Raw genomic sequence first — 25,893 nt, 5'->3', positions numbered from 1 at the left:
GAGGTGAGCTTCTGGGCCCTCACAGCCCCTTAAGGCACACCCCGACCCCATTTGGTCAGTAACGAGTTTTCGGGTGGCCACTGTGATCCCCACCCCAGGATGAGGTCCGCTGGGTCCCCACCTCAGCTCGGAAACAGAAACTGAAAACTGAATGATAAAGGCCTCGCGGAACCCTGGTGGTGTAGTGGTTAAGTGCTATGGCTACTAACCAAAGGGTTGGCAGTTCGAATCCACCAGGTGCTCCTTGGAAATTCTATGGGGCAGTTCTACTCTGTCCTATAGGGTCGCTATGAGTCAGAATCGACTCGATGGCACTGGGTTTGGTTTTCCTGGTTTGATGCACAGAACCAGGTTGTTCCACTGGTCACCTGCGGAGCGTTACTGTCCCCTCCGAGAGGGGTTACAGTCCACCCGGAGAGCTAGTCAAAGAAGAGGGTGGCAACACTGCAGTCCTAAGATCCGACCCCAAGGGTTGTAAAACGAGAGAAGTGGGGGTCATGGCCCCTGGGACCCATCCTCAGCCTAGCTGCGGTCCCTCGCCCCATCTGAAACCAAGGGTATCAGGTCACTCTGCCATCGGCGACGATCTTTGTCCATCTGTGATGACCCAAGGTTAATCGGTAGCTGATAGAGGATATTTAAGTCCCTCAGAGTTCACCGTGCCATCGTGACAATCTTTCTTTCAGAACACTATTTTACTATTTCCCTTTCTTTCCCTATCTCTGCTCTGCGACAACAGAAAACGGGTAATTTAATTTATGGCCATTGATTTCTTCCTAAGTCCTGGTTTTTGTTATTCTGTTTAGGGGACATCCTTTTTGCATCGGTAGTCTTTGTCTGTCTGATGCGCGCTCCTCTAGGTTGGTGGGGCGGGGGGGATGTCCTTCTGTCTGAATGCATTTAAAACTGGTGTTCTTTATTTCTCTGTCTGTGTGTCTTTGTGTGAGTGTGTAAGTGTTGCAACAGGGATACTCCTAAAAACATTCCAAAACATTCACCCTTAAGGTGTACTTCAGAGAACTGAGATAAATTTGGTTGTAATTGTGGGAAAAAGAGAAAGTCCACCTTGCTGCCGCCAGGGTTGGTGATGCACAGCCTTTACAACTCCAGCAACGCCCTCGGCCCGCCTCCTGGACCTCTGCAGGCGCGGGGAGAAAGGGTGGAGAATTAATCAGGGAAGGCAGTTCAAATATCCTGGCAATTTTCCCTTGCCATGGGCGGACACCCTATGGAGGGACAAATGTGGCCCTGGGTGCCGCAAAGCCAGAACAGAGGCAACAGGGAGGGCTAGTCCCTGGCCAGTAACCCCCCCACCAAATAACTCCAGTGGTGAATAGGGGCCAGGTCCCCTTTAGTACATACAGCGGACCTGATTAACTGGAAGAATAACACCTCAGGATGTCGAGAGAAACCAAAGAAATTGTATGAACTGTTTACTGCCATCTTTAACTCTTTTGATTCCACCTGAGCAGGCTGTCAATCTCTCTTAAGCACCTTTCTCTTCCCTGGAAGAGAGGAAGTTGGTCCTAGACAGGGCCAGGGAAGAAGCCCAGAGACGACATGATGGAAAATGGACCAGAGATGCAGTCGATGACATCATCCCCCTTCAAGACCCCACTGGGACCACGATCCCTAGAATAAGGTAGGCTCACACGATATCAAGACTGACTTTTAGTGGGCCTTAGATGTGGAGTGCCTAAGCTCTTAGATTAGAATAAAGTATGTGAAATTAACCAGTGTAAAGATGAGGACCCTGCAACCTCCCTCGAAAGAGTTATAGAGCCTTTAGACACTACACTAATCAAGATCCAAAAGACCCAACAAATGCTCACATGGTCAGTAATATTTTTATAAGACACTGTGTCTCGGGTATTGGGAACCAACTTCACAAAACAGAGGGAGGAGTAACTATGAGTATCAAACACCTAGTTGAGTTGGCATTCAAGACCTCTAACAACAGAGAAGAAGGCAAAGACAAGAAGCGCCATGTTGCCCTACCGGCAACAACAGTACAGAGATGGTATAGGTCTCCTAAGAGAAAAAGACCCTCAGACCCTACCAAGGCCTGGCCCTGACCCCCGCTGGGAAAGAACCAGTGTATATATTGTGAGCAAGAAGGCCACTGACAAAGAGAGTGTCCCAGGAGAGAGTGAGTACCAAGTAAGTCAGTACCAGACCTCTCTAGTCTGTAATCCCCACACATCGGTCCAATCTGTTGCTGCTCCGGATTCAGCCAGCCCTCTTCCCACTCTGTCCCTGGGAAACACCATGACTGTGCCTGGATGATGGGCCTGGTCCGTGCCAGCTGTCCAGACCCACAAAATCAACCTCTAAGAGACGCCAGTTTAGAGATCTTCAGAGGTGAGACTAGCTTTGTTGAGGGTAGCCAAAAGACAGTGTGCTATGCAGTTGTCTGCCACACCGAGGTCCTCAAGGAAAATGCTCTCCCAAATGGAAACTCAGCCCAAAAAGCTGAGCTGGTCGTGGTGATCTAGGCTTTGCGGCTAGCCAAGTCCAAGTGAGTGACCATTTATATAGATTCGGAGTATGCGTTGTCAGTTTTACATGTATATGAGACTTTGTAGAAGCAAAGAGAGCTTTTAAATTGGGTCAGTAAACAATCAAACATGGCCAACAGATTTTACAACTCCTTGAGGCGGTGTTACTCCCCACTGTTCTGGCTGTGGTACACTGCAAAGGACATCAACAAGAAGATACAGTAGTGGCCCAAGGCCACCAAAGGGCTGACTTATAGGCCAAGTGAGCAGCGAGAACGGTGACTCCAATAACAGTGACTGATTCTATCTTTCCATAAGCTACAAAGACCTTTATAGTTACAAAAATAGGGGCCGGACAGGAAAGAAACAACTAATGAGGCTTAGAGGAATAAAAGGGTAGAGAGCAAGAAGAATGAAGAGAAAACAAAAGTGTGAGAAGGGAGTAGAAAAGTAGAGAAGAAAAGGAGGGATGGCTCCAGACTGGACTGTCCTGGGTTTCCAGGAAAAACCTATATGTAAATATATTGATTTATTCTGCTACTGGATCATGTTTTAAAGTCTTGTGAGCAGCTGGCTTTGCACCACTTGTCACTCTGTATGGTCCCTCTTAATATTAAAGACCACTACTTAACAACAAAAAAAAAGAGACAACAAGATCTTCTTGGCAGCATAAGAGGACACTAAGCACCAGGAATATGTTCCAGAAAAAGATTGCAAGAAAAAGGTAAACTGGACTATTGAAGCCCACCGGGCCAAACCTTACAAAAAAACCTAATTAGCATGGGCTAAGACCTTTCCCTTGGCTCTGTTCAAGACTAGGGTTGCACCTCAAACCAAACTTAAGGTAAGCCTTTTTGAGGTTACGTATGGGCGTCCCCTCCTCCGTAACTTGTGGGAGGGCTTCATTACTCTGGGTCCTGAGGATACCTTGGAGGCTAGAGACATGCACAAAGCTGGCTCGCTATTAAACAATATTTGTATTCTGTGGCAGGGGTGCTTGACTCTCTTTACAGGTACACGATATGACAGACTCTTCCACAACCTGAACTCTCTCTCTGTGTCAAGACCTAGAGCACTGTAGACGCGGTAAGAGAACAAGCCGCAGTGCTGCAACCAAGATCGCCAAAAAGGGAGAGTAGATCCACAACTCTCGCATCGAGCCAGCTGCTACTCACGATACCAACCAACAAGCCCTGCAGAACAGTAAGAATTGGCAAGACGGTAATAACTGAAAAAGGCTTCAGAAAATTTAAACCGATAGAGAATTGTGCCAATTCACTGTCATCCCCTGACAACTGTACAGGTTGTTATTCATGACTCTGTTCAAGTTTACCACCTATATGCGGCCTTATATCCTGCTTATTTCCTGTGTCTCTCTAGAAGAAAAACAGGGCCCCCAAAATAGCGAAATAATTATCTCATAAACACCTCAAACGCTCTCCACTTAAAAGATCACGGGGTTTGCTTCACCCCCCCTACCAGAACTCAAGACAATGTAGAGGCAGTCCTGGTCCAAGTGCCCCCGCCTACTAAAAACACCACTAGATTCCCCATGCAATGGGTCTCCTCCTGGGCCCATCTTTCACTTTGTTCAACAGACTAACCAGAGTCTCACTGACTTCACTGCTAAAACCCCAGATAATTAGAATGAGACAACTTATCTCCAGACTAATCTGACCAACCAAGTCTGTTACATGGAGATACTTACTGAGAAAAAATACCTAAGAATTTCCCAAGAACTTTTTATTTACTCCTTGGCTATTGCTTGCCCAATAACATGGGGCCTACACCCCCCGGCACACTCATTTACCTCCAAAACACATTTACAATGCCACAAGAAAAAAAATACCAAAGCCCAGAGTGCCAAGTGTACCAACCTGGGCTTTGTGGTCCCCTGGCCCTGAACTTGTAAAGTGGCACATGGCTCGAATGACCTAGTGCCACCCTCGATGGCTGTGCCATCACTAAATCTTTGTGTGCCCCTGGTAGATGTGTCTGAGTGTGTGGGTCTGGCTCGTGCCTGGGTGACCGCAGCCTGGCTTGTCATTGTCCTGGCTGTGAATGGACAGCTTCTTACGTCATCCCTGTGACAACCACTGGTCAATGTTCACTAGGATTTCTGATTCTCTCAGACACCAGTGTCCGCATGTACTGGGCCTCCAGGCAAGCCTAAGGTTGTAGATTAAAGACGGCACCGGGTTTAATCCTAACTGGGGCAGGAGCAGTAATAGGGCTTCTAGCCCCTTGTTGAGGACTCGAGTCCCTCCGTAATAAATGACTACACAAGTTCAACCAAGGCCCAAATTCACAAGATATCTAAGATATAGTAAAGGCAACAGTCGTGAATTTAACATGGCGCCTTCCCTTTCTAAGATCCATGGCTGTAGTCGTCCTGCTGCTTGTATTCAGGCCTTGTTTAACCTTTTAGTAAAGTTTGTGTCTTCCAGGTTTTAGAAGTTACACCTACAAATGCTGCTGTGATGGGGATAACACCCCATCTCCCCGAGCAGGTTCCAGCTAGAGCCCAGTTCTATGCCAGCGCCCCTAGCCAGCAGGAAGAAGCTACAGAAGATGAGACCTTTGGCCTAAACCCCTTCTAAGATTAAAAGGAACCTGTTGGGGGGGGATTGAAGACTCCGCCGAGACTTCCCCCCACTCCATCGTGGTTCCTCCTCCTCCCCCCCCCGCCGCCCCGCAGCCAGCCAAGCCACAACTTCTGGCTGCAGTTTGGCCCGACCACACTGCACCATAACCACAGTTTGAATCTGGTGCCAGAATCCTGCGCATGCACAACCCAGGATTTTGGCATATCTGCAGGACCTGAAGAGCTGTGTCCTCAGTCTGTCCTTGGACCTGAACATCACTGACATGATTCAATATCCGGACCTCTAAATGCAGACATGGGAGGGCTAAGGGCGGACAGTTCCAGGCACCAAACCCAACCCCCAGAAGCCATTAGAAATAAAAAGCTCCCCAATCCGCTCAGACAGCGAGCACTTGGCTTTATGGTTGCTAGACCCCATGTTGGTCCTTGTCTCTACAGAAAGAAAATTTCCACTTTCTGTTTCCCTTGCAACTGATGGTGTGGTGTCCATCTTATTTCGATTAGCTAATAAGACAGGACAAGAACCCTCGTTCGGTTACAGCAATATTGAAGAAGAACAAAGTAGGAGGCCTCTCACTTTCCAACTTTAAAACTTACTATACAACCACAGTAATCAAAACAGCCTGGTACTAGTACTATGACTGACACATAGACCAGTGGAATAAAATTCAAAATCCAGAAGTAAATCCATCCATCTCTGGACAGCTGATCTTCAACAAAGGGTCAAATTCCATTCAACTAGCAAGAAACAGTCTCTTCAACAAATGGTTCAGGCAAAACTGGAAATCCATATGCAGAAAAATGAATCAGGATGCATACCTCACACCATGCACAAAAATTAACTCAAAATGGCACAAAGTCCTAAATGTTGAAGCTAAAACCGTAAATTTACTGAAAGAAACCATATGGTCAAAACTAGGGAATCTTATCTTTGGCACAAAAAGGATATTAAACAAAACAAAAAATGTGAAAATGATAGAAGATAAATTATACAAATTGGGACCTCCTAAAAATTAAATACCTGTGCTCATCAAAAAACTTTACCAAGACAGTAAAAAGAGAACCTACAGACTCGGAAAAAAAATTTGGCGAAGACATATCTGATGAGGGTCTAATCTTTAAAATATATATAAAAAATTTCAACTCAACAAAAAAAGACAAATAACCCAATCAAAAAATAGGCAAAGGAGGGCTACATGAACCAGAGACTACATCATCCTGAGACCAGAAGAACTAGATGGTGCCTGGCCACAATCGATGACTGCCCTGACAGGGAGCACAACAGAGAACCCCTGAGGGAGCCGGAGAACAGTGGGACACAGACCTCGAATTCTCATAAAAAGACCACACTTAACGGTCTGAGACTAGAAGGACACCAGCAGTCATGGTCCCCAAACGTTCTGTTAGCCCAGGGCAGGAACCATTTCCAAAGCCAACTCATCAGACATGGATTGGACTGGACAATGGGCTGGAAAGAGATGTTGATGAGGGGTGAGCTACATGCATCAGGTGGACACTTGAGACTATCTTCGCATCTCCTGCCTGAAGGGGAGATGAGAGGGAAGAGGGAGTCAGAAGCTGGCAAAATGGTCATGAAAAGAGAGACTGGAAGGAGGGAGCGGGCTGTCTCATTGGGGGAAGACTAAATGGGAGTATGTAGTAAGGCATATATAAGTTTTTATGTGAAAGACGGACTTGATTTGTAAACTTTCACTTAAAGCACAATAAAAATTATTTAAAAAAATAGGCAAAGGACATGAATAGACAGTTAACCAAAGAGGACATTCAGAAGGCCAACAAATACATGAAAAGAAGCTCATGATCATTAGCCATTGTTGTTAGATGTTGTTGCTGTTAGATGACATCGAGTCGGTTCTGACTCATAGCAACACTATGCACAACAGAACGAAACACTGCCCAGTCCTGTGTCATCCTCACTATCATCTCTATGTTTGAGGCCACTGTTGTAGCCTCTTTGTCAATCCATCTCCTTGAGGGTTTTCCTCTTTTTCGCTCACTGTCTACTTTACCAAGCATGATGTCCTTCTCCAGAGACTGGTCCCTCCAGATAACATGTCCAAAGTAGGTAAGACGAAGTCTCGCCATCCTTGCTTCCAAGGCGCATTCTGGCTGTACTTCTCCCAAGACAGAGTTGTTCATTCTTCTGGCATTCCATGGTATATTCAAGATTCTCTGCCAACACCATAATTCAAAGGCATCAGTTCTTCTTCAGTCTTCCTTTTTAATTGTTCAGCTTTCGCATGCATATGAGGCAATTGAAAATACCACGGCCTGGATCAGGTGCACTTTAGTCCTCAAGGTCACCTCCTTGCTTTTTTTTTTTTTTATTAACTTTTATTGAGCTTGAAGTGAACGTTTACGAATCAAGTCAGACTGTCACATATAAGTTTATATACATCTTACTCGGTACTCCCACTTGCTCTCTCCCTAATGAGTCAGCCCTTCCAGTCTCTCCTTTCGTGACAATTTTGCCAGTTTCCAACTCTCTCTATCCTCCCATCCCCCCTCCAGACAGGAGATGCGAACACAGTCTCAAGTGTCCACCTGACACAAATAGCTCACTCTTCATCAGCATCTCTCTCCTACCCACTGTCCAGTCCCTTTCAAGTCTGATGAGTTGTCTTCGGGGATGGTTCCTGTCCTGTTCCGACAGAAGGTTTAGGGACCATGACCGCCAGGATTCCTCTAGTCTCAGTCAGACCATTAAGTATGATCTTTTTATGAGAATTTGGGGTCTGCATCCCACTGATCTCCTGCTCCCTCAGGGGTTCTCTGTTGTGCTCCCTGTCAGGGCAGTCATCAGTTGTGGCCCGGCACCAACTACTTCTTCTGGTCTCAGGAAGATGAAGGTCTCTGGTTCATGTGGCCCTTTCTGTCTCTTGGGCTCTTAGTTGTCGTGTGACCTTGGTGTTCTTCATTCTCCTTTGCTCCAAGTGGATTGAGACCAATTGATGCGTCTTAGATGGCCGCTTGTTAGCATTTAAGACCCCAGACGCCACATTTCAAAGTGGGATGCAGAATGTTTTCATAACAGAATTATTTTGCCAATTGACTTAGAAGTCCCCTTAAGCCATAGTCCCCAAACCCCCGCCCTTGCTCCGCTGACCTTTGAAGTATTCAGTTTATCCTGGAAATTTTGTCTTTTTGTGGTTGAGTTTTGACAGAATCATGTAGATTTTAGAGATCAGGTGCTGGTCTGAGATGTCATAGCTGAATATTCTTTCCCAGTCTGTAGGTGGTCTTTTTACTCTTTTGGTGAAGTCTTTAGATGAGCATAGGTGTTTGATTTTTAGGAGCTCCCAGTTATCGGGTTTCTCTTCGTCATTTTTGGTAATGTTTTGTATTCTGTTTATGCCTTGTATTAGGGCTCCTAAGGTTGTCCCTATTTTTTCTTCCATGATCTTTATCGTTTTAGTCTTTATGTTTAGGTCTTTGATCCACTTGGAGTTAGTTTTTGTGCTTGGTGTGAGGTATGGGTCCTGTTTCATTTTTTTGCAAATGGATATCCAGTTATGCCAGCACCATTTGTTAAAAAGACTATCTTTTCCCCAATTAACTGACACTGGGCCTTTGTCAAATATCAGCTGCTCATATGTGGATGGATTTATATCTGGGTTCTCAATTCTGTTCCACTAGTCTATGTGCCTGTTGTTGTACCAATACCAGGCTGTTTTGACTACTGTGGCTGTATAATAGGTTCTGAAATCAGGTAGAGTGAGGCCTCCCACTTTCTTCTTCTTTTTCAGTAATGCTTTGCTTATCTGAGACTTCTTTCCCTTCCATATGAAGTTGGTGATTTGTTTCTCTATCACCTTAAAATATGACATTGGAATTTGGATCGGAAGTGCATTGTATGTATAGATGGATTTTGGTAGAATAGACATTTTTACTATGTTAAGTCTTCCTATCCATGAGCAAGGTATGTTTTTCCACTTAAGTATGTCCTTTTGAATTTCTTGTAGTAGAGCTTTGTAGCTTTCTTTGTATAGGTCTTTTACATCCTTGGTAAGATTTATTCCTAAGTATTTTATCTTCTTGGGGGCTACTGTGAATGGTGTTGATTTGGTTATTTCCTCTTCGATGTTCTTTTTGTTGATGTAGAGGAATCCAAGTGATTTTTGTATGTTTATCTTATAACCTGAGACTCTGCCAAACTCTTCTATTAGTTTCAGTAGTTTCCTGGAGGATTCCTTAGGGTTTTCTGTGTATAAGATCATGTCATCTGCAAATAGAGATAGGTTTACTTCCTGCTTGCCGATCCGGATGCCCTTTATTTCTTTGTCTAGCCTAATTGCCCTGGCTAGGACATCTAGCACGATGTTAAATAAGAGCAGTGATAAAGGGCATCCTTGTCTGGTTCCCGTTCTCAAGGGAAATGCTTTCAGGTTCTCTCCATTTAGAGTGATGTTGGCTGTTGGCTTTGCATAGATGCCCTTTATTATGTTGAGGAATTTTCCTTCAATTCCTATTTTGGTAAGAGTTTTTATCATAAATGGGTGTTGGACTTTGTTAAATGCCTTTTCTGCATCAATTGCTAAGATCATGTGGTTTTTGTCTTTTGTTTTATTTATGTGGTGGATTACATTAATGGTCTTTCTAATATTAAACCAACCTTGCATACCTGCTATAAATCCCACTTGGTCATGGTGAATTTTTTTTTGATATGTTGTTGAATTCTATTGACTAGAATTTTGTTGAGGAGTTTTGCATCTGTGTTCATGAGGGATATAGGTCTGTAATTTTCTTTTTTTGTAATGTCTTTACCTGGTTTTGGTATCAGGGAGACGGTGGCTTCATAGAATGAGTTGGGTAGTACCCCGTCGTTTTCTATGCTTTGAAATACCTTTAGTAGTAGTGGTGTTAACTCTTCTCTGAAAGTTTGGTAGAACTCTACAGTGAAGCCGTCCGGGCCAGGGCTTTTTTTTTTGTTGGCAGTTTTTTGATTCCCGTTTCAATCTCTTTTTCTGTTATGGGTCTATTTAGTTGTTCTACTTCTGAATGTGTTAGTTTAGGTAGGTAGTGTTTTTCCAGAAATTCATCCATTTCTTCTAGGTTTGCAATTTGTTAGAGTACAATTTTTTGTAATAATCTGATATGATTCTTTTAATTTCAGTTGGGTCCGTTGTGATGTGGCCCTTCTTGTTTCTTAATCCGGTTATTTGTTTCCTTTCCTGAATTTCTTTAGTCAGTCTAGCCAATGGTTTATCAATTTTCTTAATTTTTTCAAAGAACCAGCTTTTGGCTTTGTTAATTCTTTCAATTGTTTTTCTTTTCTCTAAATCACTTACTTCAGCTCTAATTTGTATTATTTGTTTTCTTCTGGTGCCTGATGGGTTCTTTTGTTGCTCACTTTCTATTTGCTCAAGTTGTAGGGACAGTTCTCTGATTTGGGCTCTTTCTTCTTTTTGTATGTGTGCATTTATCGATATAAATTGGCCTCTGAGCACTGCTTTTGCTGTGTCCCAGAGGTTTTGATAGGAAGTATTTTCATTCTCGTTGCATTCTATGAATTTCCTTATTCCCTCCTTAATGTCTTCTATAACCCAGTCTTTTTTCAGCAGGGTATTGTTCAGTTTCCAAGTATTTGATTTCTTTTCCCTAATTGTTCTGTTATCGATTTCCACTTTTATGGCCTTCTGGTCTGAGAAGATGCTTTGTAATATTTCGATGTTTTGGATTCTGACAAGGTTTGTTTTATGACCTAATATGTGGTCTATTCTAGAGAATGTTCCATGTGCGCTAGAAAAAAAAGTATACTTTGCAGCAGTTGGGTGGAGAGTTCTGTATAAGTCAATGAGGTCAAGTTGGTTGATTGTTGTAAGTAGGTCTTCCGTGTCTCTGTTGAGCTTCTTACTGGATGTCCTGTCCTTCTCGGAAAGTGGTGTGTTGAAGTCTCCTAGTATAATTGTGGAGGTGTCTATCTCACTTTTCAGTTCTGTTAAAATTTGATTTATATATCTTGCAGCCCTGTCATTGGATGCATAAATATTTAGTATGGTTATATCTTCCTGATCAATTGTCCCTTTTATCATTATGTAGTGTCCTTCTTTATCCTTTGTGGTGGATTTAAGTCTAAAGTCTATTTTGTCAGAAATTAATATTGTTAATCCTCTTCCTTTTTACTTATTGTTTGCTTGATATATTTTTTCCATCCTTTGAGTTTTAGTTTGTGTCTCTAAGTCTAAGGTGTGTCTCTTGTAGGCAGCATATAGACGGATCGTGTTTCTTTATCCAGTCTGTGACTCTCTGTCTCTTTATTGGTGCATTTAGTCCATTTACATTCAGCGTAATTATAGATAAAAAAGTGTTTAGTGTTGTCATTTTGATGCCTTTTTATGTGTGTTGTTGACAGTTGCATTTTTGCACTTACTTTTTTGTGCTGAGACGTTTTTCTTACTAAAGCGTGAGATCCTCATTTTCGTAGTGTTTGACTTTATGTTAGTTCAGTCGTTACATTTTTCTTGGCTTTTATCTTGAGTTATGGAGTTGTTATACCTTTTTGTGGTTACCTTAATATTTACCCCTATTTTTCTAAGTAAAAACCTAACTTGTATTGTTCTATATCGCCTTGTATCCCTCTCCATATGGCAGTTCTATGCCTCCTGTATTTAGTCCCTCTTTTTGACTATTGTGATCTTTTACATATTGACTTCAATGATTCCCTGTTATGAGTATTTTTTTTTTAATTAATCTTATTTTGTTTTTGTGATTTCCCTATTTGAGTTGATATCAGGATGTTCTGTTTTGTGACCTTGTGTTGTGCTGATATCTGATATTATTGGTTTTCCGACCAAACAATATCCTTTAGTATTTCTTGTAGCTCTGGTTTGGTTTTTGCGAATTCTCTAAGCTTGTGTTTATCTGTAAATATCTTAATTTCGCCTTCATATTTCAGAGAGAGTTTTGCTGGATATATGATCCTTGGCTGGTAGTTTTTCTCCTTCAGTGCTCTATATATGTCACCCCGTTGCCTTCTTGCCTGCATGGTTTCTGCTGAGTAGTCTGAACTTATTCTTATTGATTCCCCCTTGAAGGAGACCTTTCTTTTCTCCCTGGCTGCTTCTAAAATTTTTTCTTTATCTTTGGTTTTGGCAAGTTTGATGATAATATGTCTTGGTGTTTTCCTTTTTGGATCAGTCTTAAACGGGGTTCGATAAGCGTCTTGGATAGATATCCTTTCGTCTTTCATGATGTCAGGGAAGTTTTGTGTCAGGAGTTCTTCAACTATTTTCTCTGTGTTTTCTGTCCTCCCTCCCTGTTCTGGGACTCCAATCACGCGCAAGTTATCCTTCTTGATAGAGTCCCACATGATTCTTAGGGTTTCTTCATTTTTTTTAATTCTTTTATCTGATTTTTTTTCAGCTATGTTGGTGGTAATTCCCTGGTCCTCCAGATTCCCCAGTCTACATTCTAATTACTCGAGTCTGCTCCTCTGACTTCCTATTGCGTTGTCTAATTCTGTAATTTTATTGTTAATCTTTTGGATTTCTCCATGCTGTCTCCCTATGGATTCTTGCAACTTATTAATTTTTCCACTATGTTCTTGAATAATCTTTTTGAGTTCTTCAACTGTTTTATCAGTGTGTTCCTTGGCTTTTTGTGCAGTTTGCCTTATTTCGTTTCTGATGTCTTGAAGCATTCTTTAAATTAATTTTTTATATTCTGTATCTGATAATTCCAGGATTGTATCTTCATTTGGGAAAGATTTTGATTCTTTTGTTTGGGGGGCTGTAGAAGCTGTCATGGTCTGCTTCTTTATGTGGTTTGATATCGACTGCTATCTCCGAGCCATCACTAAGATATAAGATATAAAAAAATATATAAGATATAAAAAAAAAAAAAAAAAGATATAGTAGTGGTTTATTCTATAATTGCTCACTGAGTCTTGTCTTGTTTTCTTTCAGTATACATGCATGGGCTACTAGATTGTGCTGTCTTGTTTGTTGTAGCCCTTGACTTACTTATGACCTATTACCAGCTGGTTTGGGCTGTTGCCAGATATATATGCCTGAGTCTATTCACTATTCTTGAGTAGAATCTGATTTTGGGTCATCAAGTGTGTGCTGCACCCTAACACCTATCCACCTCGAGAAGTAGTGGTGATAGTTGTGTGCACCAGATTCTAGTAGCAGCTGGGGTTCACCCTCCAGGGGGAGCAGGATGCTGACAGGCTTCCCCCAAGTGTCAGTGAGGTAGGTGTGTCTCTATACCCATAGCACCTTGGTGGGAGGGCACTGCAGCTGTACCTTAGGCCCCCAATGCAAGTACGTCTACTGATTGGTAGATGTCACCCTCCTTACACCCCTAAGGCAAGAGGCTAGGTGGTCTGGGGGGAGCTTCAGCCCTCAGTTCCCTGTCGTGGGTCAGTTAGGGCTCTTTTGAATAAGCAGGGATATCAGACCTGGGAAACTTGTTTTTCCAGAAAATCCGCTGACTGGGACGCTGGCTCCAGGCTCCGAAAAAAGTCACTGCCTCCCCGTATTTGTTCGTTCTCCGTCTCTAAATCTGTGTTTCTTGTTCGAGGTTCGTAGATTGTTATGTATGTGATCGATTCACTTGTTTTTCCGAGTCTTTCTTGCAAGAGGGATCCGAGGTAGCGTCTACCTAGTCCGCCATCTTGGCCCCGCCTCACATCTTTGCTTTTTAACACTTTAAAGAGGTCTTTTGCAACAGATTTTCCCAGCGCAATTTGTTGTTTGATTACTTGACTGCCGCTTCCATGGGTGTTGATTGTGGATCCAAGTAAAATGAAATCCTTGACAACTTCAATATTTTCTTCGTTTATCATGATGTTGCTTATTGGTCCAGTTGTGAGGATTTTTGTTTTCTTTATGTTGAGGTGTAATCTGTACTGAAGGCTGTAGTCTTTGTCCTTCAGTAAGTGCTTCAAGTCGGCTTAACTTTCAGCAAAGAAGTTATGTCATCTGCATATTGCAGGCTGTTAATCAGTCTTCCTCCAATCCTGATGTTTCCTTCTTCTTCATATAGTCCAGCTTCTCAAATTATTTGCTCAGCATACAGATTGAATAAGTATGGTAAAAGGATACAATCCTGATGGACACCTTTTCTCCTTGTTCTGATTGAACAACTGCCTCTTGTTCTATGTACAGGTCCTGCATAAGCACAATTGTAATAATAATAATAATAAAACGCAATAACTCAACAACAAAAAGACAAACAATCCAATCAAAAAGTGGACAAGAACATGAAGAGGCAATTCACTAAAGAGGACATACAGGCAGCCAACAAATACATGAAAAGATTGGCCATTAGAGAGATGCACATCAAAACTACCGTGAGATACCATCTGATCCCTGAAAAATGGTAATGATGAAAAAAACAGAAAATGACAAACGCTGGAGAGGTTGTGAGGGGACTGGAACTCTTCTGCATTGCTGGTGGGAATGTAAAATGGTACAACCACTACAGAAAACAATATGACTCTTCCTCAAAAAGCTAGAAATAGGGATATCTTATGATTCAGCAATCCCACTCCTAGGAATATATCCTAGAGAAGTAAAAGCAGTGACACGAATAGACGTATGCATGCTTATATTCCCTGCAGCATTATTTACAATAGTAAAACGATGAAAACAATCTAAGTGCCCATCGATAGATGAATACATAAACAAATTGTGGTACATACACAAAACGAAATACTTTGCAACTATAAAGAACGATGAGGCATCCTCGAAACATAACATGGATGAATCTGGAGGACATTATGCTGAGTGATATAAGTCAATTACAAAAGGACAAACATCACTTTTATAAAAAGTCAAGAACAGGTATACACACAGAAAGCAACATTCTTTGGTGGTTACCAGGGATTGGAGGGGGAGGAAGAGGGAACCACTTTCTAGATAATAGACAATATTTTTGGTAATGGGAAAGGCAATACCTAATATGGGTGAAGTCTGCACACCTTGTCCAAAGTAAATGAAGACACCAAGTATATAAGAACGAGGGACAATTTTGGTAAAAACTATAACAAACAGTAATAACAACCTACAAACTATATGTGTGGAAACATAGGCAGACATGTATACATATATGGGTATAGCAATGCACATGTAAGTATATGAGCATGCACGTACAGGTGTGCTTGCAGGCATATGTATATATGTTTATGTGTGCTGCATATATATTCATATATATAATAGAGCACATTGGGAGCACAGTTACAGAAACTTCCTAGATATATCCAAACACTTCAAGGGACTGAGTCACTGGGTTTGAAGTCTCAGAACCATAGACTCAGGGGACATCTAGGTCAATTGGCATAACATAGCTCATAGAAATAATGTCTTAAAGCTTGTATGCAGTCATCTAAGATACAACTATGGTTCTCTTCCTCTCTGGAGCAAAGGAGAGTGAAGGAAACCAAAGACCCGAGAAAAAATTAGCTCACAGAAGTAATGGCCCACAAGAACTACAGCCTCCTCTAGCCTGACCCAAAGAACTAGATGATGCCCAGCTACCACTATTTACAGTTCTGACCAGGGACACAATAGAAGCTCCCGGTTGGAATGGGAGAAAAATGTAGAACAAAACTCAAATTCCTAAAAAAGGCCACACTTACTGGACTGATAAAGACTGGAAGACCCCCCAGGACTATCGCCCTAAGACACTCTTTGAACGCAGAACTGAAGCCACTCCCAGTGGTCACGTTTCATCAAAACAAGACAGCGATGGGATTATAAAATATATAATATCACACATGAATACTGCATTCCCTTAAATTAATCAACCATATGGAACCAAATGGTAAATATTTACCCTAAAACAAAGAGAGAACCTCAGGAGAAGCAGGGAAGCTAGATTAATGGAAACAGAACAAACAGAATGGGAATAAAGAGAATGTTGACACATTGTGAAAAATGTAACCAAAGTAATGGAACAAGCTGTGTAAATGTTGCTAAATGGGAACCTAACTTGCTTTGTAAAATTTCACAAAAAATACAATAAAAAAATAGTTAAGGAAGAAATTCTATCAATCTTACACAAACTCTATGAGAAAACAAAGGCAGGAACATTGTTAAACTCATTTTATGACACCAGAATAAACAATGTAACTCATTACAATAAGAGAGAAAACTCATTTGGTCATCTCAATAGATGCAGAAAATCATCTGACAAAATTCAACACCCATTAATGATAAAATTCTCAGTAAACCTGGAATAAAAGGGAACTTCCAATGTTTTTTTTTCCTCAATCAGATAAAGAATATCAAATAAGGCCTCTATCTAATATCACGTAAATAGTAGAATTCTGACCACTGGTCCTCTAATACCAGTAAACAAGGTAAGGAGATATGCTCCCATCACTTTATTCAATGGCCATTGCAATCAAGTAAGAGAAAGAAGACAACATAATTGTCTATATAGAAATACCCCAGAGAAACAGAAAAAATTAAATAAATAAACTAAGAAGTCAAGTTATTAAGGTCACAGCATACCAGGGAACATACAAAATCAATTGTATTTTTACGTAATAGCAGGGCAGATTTTGTAAAATAAAATTTTTAAAACTATTACATTTAAAATAGCATTGTAATGGACATAATTGTGGCCCCCCAAAATATCTGTCAACTTGGCTAGGCCACAATTTCTAGTATTGGCATTTTGTCATACGGTGTGATTCTCCTATGTGTTGTAAATCCTATCACTATGATGTGAATGAGATGGGTTAGCAGCAGTTATGTTGATGAAGTCTACAAGTTAGGCTGTGTCTTAAACCAATCTTTTTTGAGATGTAAAAGAGAGAAGCCAGCAGAGAGGCATGGGGACTTCATACCACCAAGAAAGCAATGCCGGGAGCAGAGCGCGTCCTTTGGACTCCGGGTTTCTGTGCAGAGAAGTTCTTAGACCAAGGGGAAGATTGATGACAAGAACCTTCCTCCAGAAGAGACAGAGAGAGAAAGCCTTCGCCTGAACCTGATGCCCTGAATTTGGCTTTCTGTTATAGCAGCACTAGATGATTGGGACAAGCATCAAAACATAAAGTGTTTAGGAATAAATTTAACAAAAAATGTGTAATATACACCATTAACACGAATTGGAAGATTCAATATCCTTTTTTTTTTTTTTCAAGTGTCCACCTGATTTAATTAGTTCACTCTTCATCAGCATCTCTCTCCCCTCCGCTGACCAGTCCCTTTCATGTCTGATGAGTTGTCTTCGGGGATGGTTTCTGTCCTGTGCCAACAGAAGGTCTGGGGAGCATTGCCTCCGGGATTCCTCTAGTCTCAGTCAGACCATTAAGTATGGTCTTTTTATGAGAATTTGGGGTCTGCATCCCACACTGATCTCCTGCTCCCTCAGGAGTTCTCTGTTGTGCTCCCTGTCAGGGCAGTCATCGATTGTGGCCGGGCACCAACTAGTTCTTCTGGTCTCAGGATGATGTAGGTCTCTGGTTCATGTGGCCCTTTCTGTCTCTTGGGCTCTTAGTTGTCGTGTGACCTTGGTGTTCTTCATTCTCCTTTGCTCCAGGTGGGTTGGGACCAATTGATGCATCTTAGATGGCCACTTGTTAGCATTTAAGACCCCAGACGCCACATTTCAAAGTGGGATGCAGAATGTTTTCATAATAGAATTATTTTGCCAATTGATTTAGAAGTCCCCTCAAACCATGTTCCCCAGACCCCCGCCCCTGCTCCGCTGACCTTTGAATCATTCATTTTATCCCAGAAACTTCTTTGCTTTTGGTCCAGCCCAATTGAGCTGACATTCCATGTATTGAGTCTTGTCTTTCCCTTCACCCAAAGCAGTTCTAATCTACTGATTAATCCATAAAAAACCCTCCCCCTCCCTCCCTCCCTCCCACCTTTGTAACCACAAAAGTATGTGTTCTTCTCAGTTTTTACTATTTCTCAAGATGTTATAATAGTGGTCTTATACAATATTTGTCCTTTTGCCTCTGACTAATTTCGCTCAGCATAATGCCTTCCAGGTTCCTCCATGTTATGAAATGTTTCACAGATTCGTCACTGTTCTTTATCGATGCGTAGTATTCCATTGTGTGAAGATACCACAATTTATTTACCCATTCATCCGTTGACAGACACCTTGGTTGCTTCTAGCTTTTTGCTATTGGTAAACAGAGCTGCAATAAACATTGGTGTGCATATATCTGTTTGTGTGAAGGCTCTTGTATCTCTAGGGTATATTCCGAGGAGTGGGATTTCTGGGTTGTATGGTAGTTCTATTTCTAACTGTTTAAGATAACGCCAGATAGATTTCCAAAGTGGTTGTACCATTTTACATTCCCACCAGCAGTGTATAAGAGTTCCAATCTCTCCGCAGCCTCTCCAACATTTATTATTTTGTGTTTTTTGGATTAATGCCAGCCTTGTTGGTGTGAGATGGAATCTCATCGTAGTTTTAATTTGCATTTCTCTAATGGCTAATGATTGAGAGCATTTTCTCATGTATCTGTTAGCTGCCTGAATATCTTCCTTAGTGAAATGTGTGTTCATATCCTTTGCCCACTTCTTGATTGGGTTGTTTGTCTTTTTGTGGTTGAGTTTTGACAGGATTACGTAGATTTTAGAGATCAGGCGCTGGTCGGAGATGTCATAGCTGAATATTCTTTCCCAGTCTGTAGGTGGTCTTTTAACTCTTTTGGTGAAGTCTTTAGATGAGCATAAGTGTTTGATTTTTAGGAGCTGCCAGTTATCTGGTTTCTCTTCGTCATTTTTGGTAATGTTTTGTATTCTGTTTATGCCTTGTATTAGGGCTCCTAAGGTTGTCCCTATTTTTTCTTCCATGATCTTTATCGTTTTAGTCTTTATGTTTAGGTCTTTGATCCACTTGCAGTTAGTTTTTATGCTTGGTGTGAGGTATGGGTCCTGTTTCATTTTTTTGCAAATGGATATCCAGTTATGCCAGCACCATTTGTTAAAAAGACTATCTTTTCCCCACTTAACTGACACTGGGCCTTTGTCAAATAACAGCTGCTCATACGTGGATGGATTTATATCTGGATTCTCAATTCTATTCTATTGGTCTATGTGCCTGTTGTTGTACCAGTACCAGGCTGTTTTGACTACTGTGGCTGTATAATAGGTTCTGAAATCAGGTAGAGTGAGGCCTCCCACTTTCTTCTTCTTTTTCAGTAATGCTTTGCTTATCCAGGGCTTCTTTCCCTTCCATATGAAATTGCCGATTTGTTTCTCTATCCCCTTAAAATATGACATTGGAATTTGGATCGGAAGTGCGTTATATGTATAGATGGCTTTTGGTAGAATAGACATTTTTACTATGTTAAGTCTTCCTATCCATGAGCAAGGTATGTTTTTCCACTTAAGTATGTCCTTTTTAATTTCTTGTAGTAGAGCTTTGTAGTTTTCTTTGTATAGGTCTTTTACATCCTTGGTAAGATTTATTCCTAAGTATTTTATCTTCTTGGGGGCTACTGTAAATGGTATTGATTTGGTTATTTCCTCTTCGGTGTTCTTTTTGTTGATGTAGAGGAATCCAAGTGATTTTTGTATGTTTATTTTATAACCTGAGACTCTGCCAAACTCTTCTATTAGTTTCAGTAGTTTTCTGGAGGATTCCTTAGGGTTTTCTGTGTATAAGATCATGTCATCTGCAAATAGTGATAACTTTACTTCCTCCTTGCCAATCCGGATATCCTTTATTTCTTTGTCTAGCCTAATTGCCCTGGCTAGAACTTCAAGTACCATGTTGAATAAGAGCGGTGATAAAGGGCATCCTTGTCTGGTTCCCGTTCTCAAGGGAAATGCTTTCAGGTTCTCTCCATTTAGAGTGATGTTGGCTGTTGGCTTTGCATAGATGCCCTTTATTATGTTGAGGAATTTTCCTTCAATTCCTATTTTGCTGAGAGTTTTTTATCATAAATGGGTGTTGGACTTTGTCAAATGCCTTTTCTGCATCGATTGATAAGATCATGTGGTTTTTATCTTTTGTTTTATTTATGTGATGGATTACATTAATGGTTTTTCTGATATTAAACCAGCCTTGCATACCTGGTATAAATCCCACTTGATCATGGTGAATTATTTTTTTGATGTGTTGTTGGATTCTATTGGCTAGAATTTTGTTGAGGATTTTTACATCTATGTTTATGAGGGATATAGGTCTATAATTTTCTTTTTTTGTAATGTCTTTACCTGGTTTGGGTATCAGGGAGATGGTGGCTTCATAGAATGAGTTGGGTAGTATTCTGTCATTTTCTATGCTTTGAAATACCTTCAGTAGTAGTGGTGTTAACTCTTCTCTGAAAGTTTGGTAGAACTCTGCAGTGAAGCCATCCAGGCCAGGGCTTTTTTTTGGTTGGAGGTTTTTTGATTACTGTTTCAATCTCTTTTTTTGTTATGGGTCTATTTAGTTGTTCTACTTCTGATTGTGTTAGTTTAGGTAGGTAGTGTTTTTCCAAGAATCCATCCATTTCTTCTAGGTTTTCAAACTTGTTAGAGTACAATTTTTCGTAGTAATCTGAAATGATTCTTTTAATTTCATTTGGTTCTGTTGTGATGTGGTCCTTCCCGTTTCTTATTCGGGTTATTTGTTTCCTTTCCTGTATTTCTTTAGTCAGTCTAGCCAATGGTTTATCAATTTTGTTAATTTTTTCAAAGAACCAGCTTTTGGCTTTGTTAATTCTTTCAATTGTTTTTCTGTTCCCTAATTCATTTAGTTCAGCTCTAATTTTTACTATTTGTTTTCTTCTGGTGCCTGATGGATTCTTTTGTTGCTCACTTTCTATTTGTTCAAGTTGTAGGGACAGTTCTCTGATTTTGGCTCTTTCTTCTTTTTGTATGTGTGCATTGTCTGGCTTGGAATGACTATTATATCTGAGATTTCCGTGGGGCGCGTCACCGATGTGTGCTGGCTGTGTGGAGATTGCCCCCGGGGGGTCTGGCCCGCTGGAGTCACGGTTAGATCCTCCGCTGTCAGCCCCACGCCCAAGGTTAAGGCTCCCCTACTGGGACGGTGCACTCCCGACTCCAAAATCAGTCACTGCCTCCCGGGGATTCCCCGTCCCGCCAGCTGTGTCGCCGCGCCGCTCCTGCGAACCAGATTGGCCCCCCCCGGGGCTAGTTCAGGGGGATGGAGCTGCTCCCCCTGCACTTATGCCGCGCCGGCGCCGCCAAAATCCCGGCAGGACGGCTCCCTGGCTGGGACGCTGCTCTCCCCGCTCCAAGACCAGTCACTGCCTCCCGGGGACTTCTCCCACCGGCTGCACCACCACGTCGCCTTCGAGAACCGGCTGGGCCCCCCCGGGGTCAGTTCAGGGGGATGGAGCTGCTCCCCGCGCTTATGCCGCGCCCGCGCCGCCAAAATCCCGGCGGGACGGCTCCCCAGCTTGGACGCTGCTGTCCCCGCTCCAAGACCAGTCACTGCCTCCTGGGGACTTCTCCCACCGGCTGCGCCGCCAACGCTGCCCGCACGAGTCGGCTGGGCCCCCTCCCGGAATGAGTTCGGGGGCTAGGGCCGGTCCCCTTGTTTGTGCCGTCTGCCCCCCTGGGCTCTGCCCCAAATCGGGCACCGAAGGTCACCTGACTAGTACGCTGGCTCCAGGCTCTGAAAACAATCACTGCCTCCCCGTATTTGTTCATTCTCGTCTCTAAATCTGTGTTTGTTGTTCAGAGTTCGTAGATTGTTATGTATGTGACCGATTCACTTGTTTTTCTGAGTCTTTGTTGCAAGAGGGATCCGCGGTAGCATCCACCTAGTCCGCCATCTCGGCCCCGCCTCTCAATATCCTTTTGATGTCAATCCTTCTTAAATTGATCTATAGATTCAATGCAATTTCAATAGAATTTTCACAAAATTTTCTTCGCAAATTGACAAATTAATTATAAAATTTGTATGGAATTGCAAAGGGCTTAAAAAAAAATCCCACTGCCGTCGAGTCAATTCTGACTTATAGCGACCCTATAGGACAGAGTAGAACTGCCCCATAGAGTTTCCAAGGAGTGCCTGGAGGATTCAAACTGCTGACCTCTCGGTTAATAGCCGTAGCACTTAACCAGTATGCCACCAGGGTTTCTTCAAAGGGCTTAGAATAGCCAAAATAATCATACAGGAGAGAAAAGAACAAAGTTGAAGGACTTACACTCCCTGACTCCAAGGCTTAAAGTTTCAGTAATCAAGATAATGTGATATTAGCTTTAGGAACCAAATAGAGGTCCAGGTATTCAATGAGGAAAGTATAGACTTTCAACAAATAGTGCTGGAAAAGCTTGAAACACATATGGAAAAATATAAACTCCAATTTTTATGTCACGTCCACATAAAAAGTAACTCAAAATGGATCATAGACCTAAACATAAAACCCAAAAATATAAACCTTCTTAAAGAAAACACAGGAGAAAATCCTTGCCACCCTGAGGTAGGCAAATTAAAGTCACAATAAGATACCACTTGTGATGGGTAAGATTGTGTGTCAACTTGGCTGGGCAATGATTCTCGTTGTTTATATGTAACCATTCCCATGATGGGATCTGCTGTGAGTAGCCAATCAGTTGAAAGGGAATTTCCTTGAGTGTGTGGCCTCCATCCAAATATAAGCAGATGTTCCGGCTTTTGCCTGCACTGGATCTTGCAGCTGGCTCCTGTTTGTCTAACCTCCAGTTCTTGGGACTTGAGCTAGCAGCCTACCTGCTGATCTTGGGATTTGTTGATCTTCACAGCCTTTGAGCAAGAGCCCTGCTCTCCAACCTGCTGATCTTCGGTTTGCCAGCCCCTGCAGCTACGTGAATCAGGTGAAGCCTCTATCTTGATCCATGGACTTGCAAAGCTCCAGCCTCTACAATCACATGAACTGTTTCCTTTATTTAAATCTCTCTCTCTGTGTATATTTATACGCTTTACTGGTGTACTAGAGAACCCAGCCTAAGACACCACTACACCCTGGTGGCACAGTGCTTAAGCACTCAGCTGCTAACCAAAAGGTCAGCAGTTCAGGCCCACCCAACGGCTCTCCAGGAGAAAAGACCTGGTGATCTGCTTCTGTAAAGATTGTGGCCTTGGAAACCTTACAGGGCAGTTCTATTCTGTCATATAGGGTCGCTGTGAGTTGGAACTGACTCAATAGCAATGCATGGATGGACACACTTATAAGAATGATTAAATTTAAAAGAATGGAAAACTCCAATGGGTTAGTGAGTCTGTGGAGCAACTGGAACTGCCATAAACTGCTGGCGAGAGTGAATGTTTACATCCACTTTGGAAAACAATGTGGCAGTTTCTTAAAGTTAAACACATAAACCATACCACAAAACCAGTTAACCAGTTGCCATTGAGTCGATTCCGACTCATGGTGACCCCATGTGTGTCAGAGTAGAACTGTGCTCAATAGGGTTTTCAATGGCTGTGATCTTTCAGAAGCAGATTGTCAGGACTTTCTTCTGAGATACCTCTGGGTAGAATCGAATTGCCAACCTTTTGCTTCGTAGACAAGTACTTAACAGCTTGTGCCACCCAGGGTCTCCACCCCAACCATAAGACCCCAACGATCCCAATACTAGCTGTTTTGTCCAAGCAAAATGAAAACACATGGCCAGACAAAAACTTGTACACAAATGTTCATAGCAGTATTATTCATAATGACCAAAAAGTGTAAACAACCCAAGTGCCTATCAATAGGTGAATGTATAAACTGAAAGTATTATATCGACACAATGGAATGCTACTGAGCAGTAAAAAGGAATAAACTATTTATATGGACAACAAGAAAGATGAATCTCAAAAACATTATACTGACCAAAGAAGTCAGACACAACAGATTACATGCTGTATGATTCCATCCGGCCCGTTACAGAAAAAGTTTGTCAACTCCTGGCAGATTGACTCTTAAAAAAAAAAAAAAAAAAAAACCCAGTGCCGTCGAGTTGATTTGACTGTAGCAATATACGAAAAAAGACAAATATAATTTGCATTCATAGGAAAGAAATCAGTGGTTGCCTGAGGCTGGAGGTGGGAAAAGCTACACAGGGAAACCTTGGGGGTAACAGAAGTATTCTATATCTTTTTTTTTTTTTTTTTTTTAGACAGGGAGTTTAATTTATTGGTAGATAAAGACAAGAAAGTCAAATCATTGGTAGGCAATGGTCAGGTGGGGCAGTGCTGCCAAGGCCCTCATGAATGCAGGGCCCTCCACTTGTCCAAGGGGCCATGATTGGGGATGTATTTAACTCCACAACCATCTGGGGTGAGGCGCTTTTCAGCCACCATATCTTCAAACTCATCAGCATTAAACTTGGTAAAGCCCCACTTCTTGGAGATACGGATCTTCTGGTGTCCAGGGAACTTGAACTTGGCCCTGTGTAGGGCCTCAATCACATGCTCCTTGTTTTGAAGCTTGGTGCAGATGGATATGATGACTTGGCCAATGTGGACCCTGGCCACTGTACCCTGGGGTTTTCCAAAGGCACCTCGCATACCTGTCTGGAGCCTGTCAGCCCCAGCACAGGACAACATCTTGTTGATGCGGATGACATGGAAGGGATGGAGTCGCACTCGGATGTGAAAGCCATCTTTGCCACAACTTTTCACCATATACTTGTTGGCACAAATACAAGCAGCCTCCAGGGCTTCTGAGGAGAGCTGCTCATATTCATCAGATACCATGTGGCCACAGAGTGGGAACTCATCCACTTTTGCCTTCTTCCAACCCAGTTCAAAGATGCAGATCTTGGCATCAGGGACACCTCGGCAGAAGTGGGATTTAGGGTAGGGCTTGTTCTTACAATACCGGTAACACCGGGCGGGGCGGCGGCCCATGGCAACACCAGGATCTCTGTGGCGTGCCGAAGGAAAAGAGCAGTATTCTATATATTGATTTGGTCGTTGACTATAAGGATGAATACATTTGTTACACAGAGCAGATGCAACACTGTTTGTACAGGCTGAGGCCAGTCCCCATCTGGAGTAGAAAAAGAGCAAACAGTCCATCACTCCTTGGTGACCCAACTACAGCTTTTGCTGGACTCGAAGTTGGCCTTGTTGTGGTGGCCTAGTGGGGTACTAAGGTCATTTCAGCTATAGGAGTCACTATAATATTTGGACAAGGACTGGAAAGAAGAAAATGGCAGATGCCACAAGGTTGATAGGAGGATTAGTTCACAAAAAAGAAAAAAAAATGTATCAAATACTCCTTGACATATGCCTAGAAACTTGTAGAAGAAATTTGAAGGGTACTGGAGTCTCTAAGGAGCCCTGGTGATACAGTGGTTAAGAACGTGGCTGTTAACCAAAAGGTCAGCAGTTCAAGTCTACCAGCCCCTCCTTGGAAGCCCTATTGGGCAGTTCTACTCTGTCCTACAGGGCCACTAGGAGTCAGAATCAACTTGACGGCAACAGGTTTGGTTTTTTGGTTTCAAGGATCTCTAAAAAGTGAGTGGATTTTAATCCAAAGACATACTGTATCATTTCCCTCATTGTAAATAAATTTGTACTCCCATCCTCTCAGGTCAGAGAGACATGGGATGCTTCAGCAAAGACTCTAAACCGATAAGATGCAAAGGTTACAAGGCTGTCAGTCCCTAGAAAACAAATCATACAAAGTACACAGGGAAAAAAGGAAGCAGAAAGTTGCCATCAATTTTAGCTTCTTAGCAGCACACTGCTAAGAGATCTTTCTTCCCAATCCATCTAAAGACAGAGAACCACATGCACGACATTTACGGAGTGGCCAGAGAGAGTGTGGCATAGCCATGGTATCAAGCCACAAGAGGCAAAGCTGAGTGGCTGTCAGGCTTAGCTAATGATGTTGCTAGGAAACCCACATCTTCCAAGGAT

At 42.2% G+C, this 25,893-nt stretch overlaps 1 protein-coding gene across 1 annotated transcript; it reads right to left on the bottom strand.

The window, feature by feature from the left end:
* Positions 1-24,140: 24,140 nt before the first annotated feature.
* On the bottom strand, positions 24,141-24,913 carry LOC100656912 (large ribosomal subunit protein uL16-like). Its single transcript, XM_003420487.4, has one exon. It carries the CDS (start codon positions 24,874-24,876, stop codon positions 24,232-24,234), a length of 645 nt encoding a protein of 214 aa, XP_003420535.1. The 5' UTR covers positions 24,877-24,913; the 3' UTR covers positions 24,141-24,231.
* Positions 24,914-25,893: the final 980 nt, after the last annotated feature.

This window comes from Loxodonta africana, chromosome X (assembly GCF_030014295.1).
Source record: "Loxodonta africana isolate mLoxAfr1 chromosome X, mLoxAfr1.hap2, whole genome shotgun sequence".
NCBI lineage: Eukaryota > Metazoa > Chordata > Mammalia > Proboscidea > Elephantidae > Loxodonta > Loxodonta africana.
Note: the sequence above shows the minus strand (reverse complement) of the source record. Positions and strands in the feature narration are given on the sequence as shown.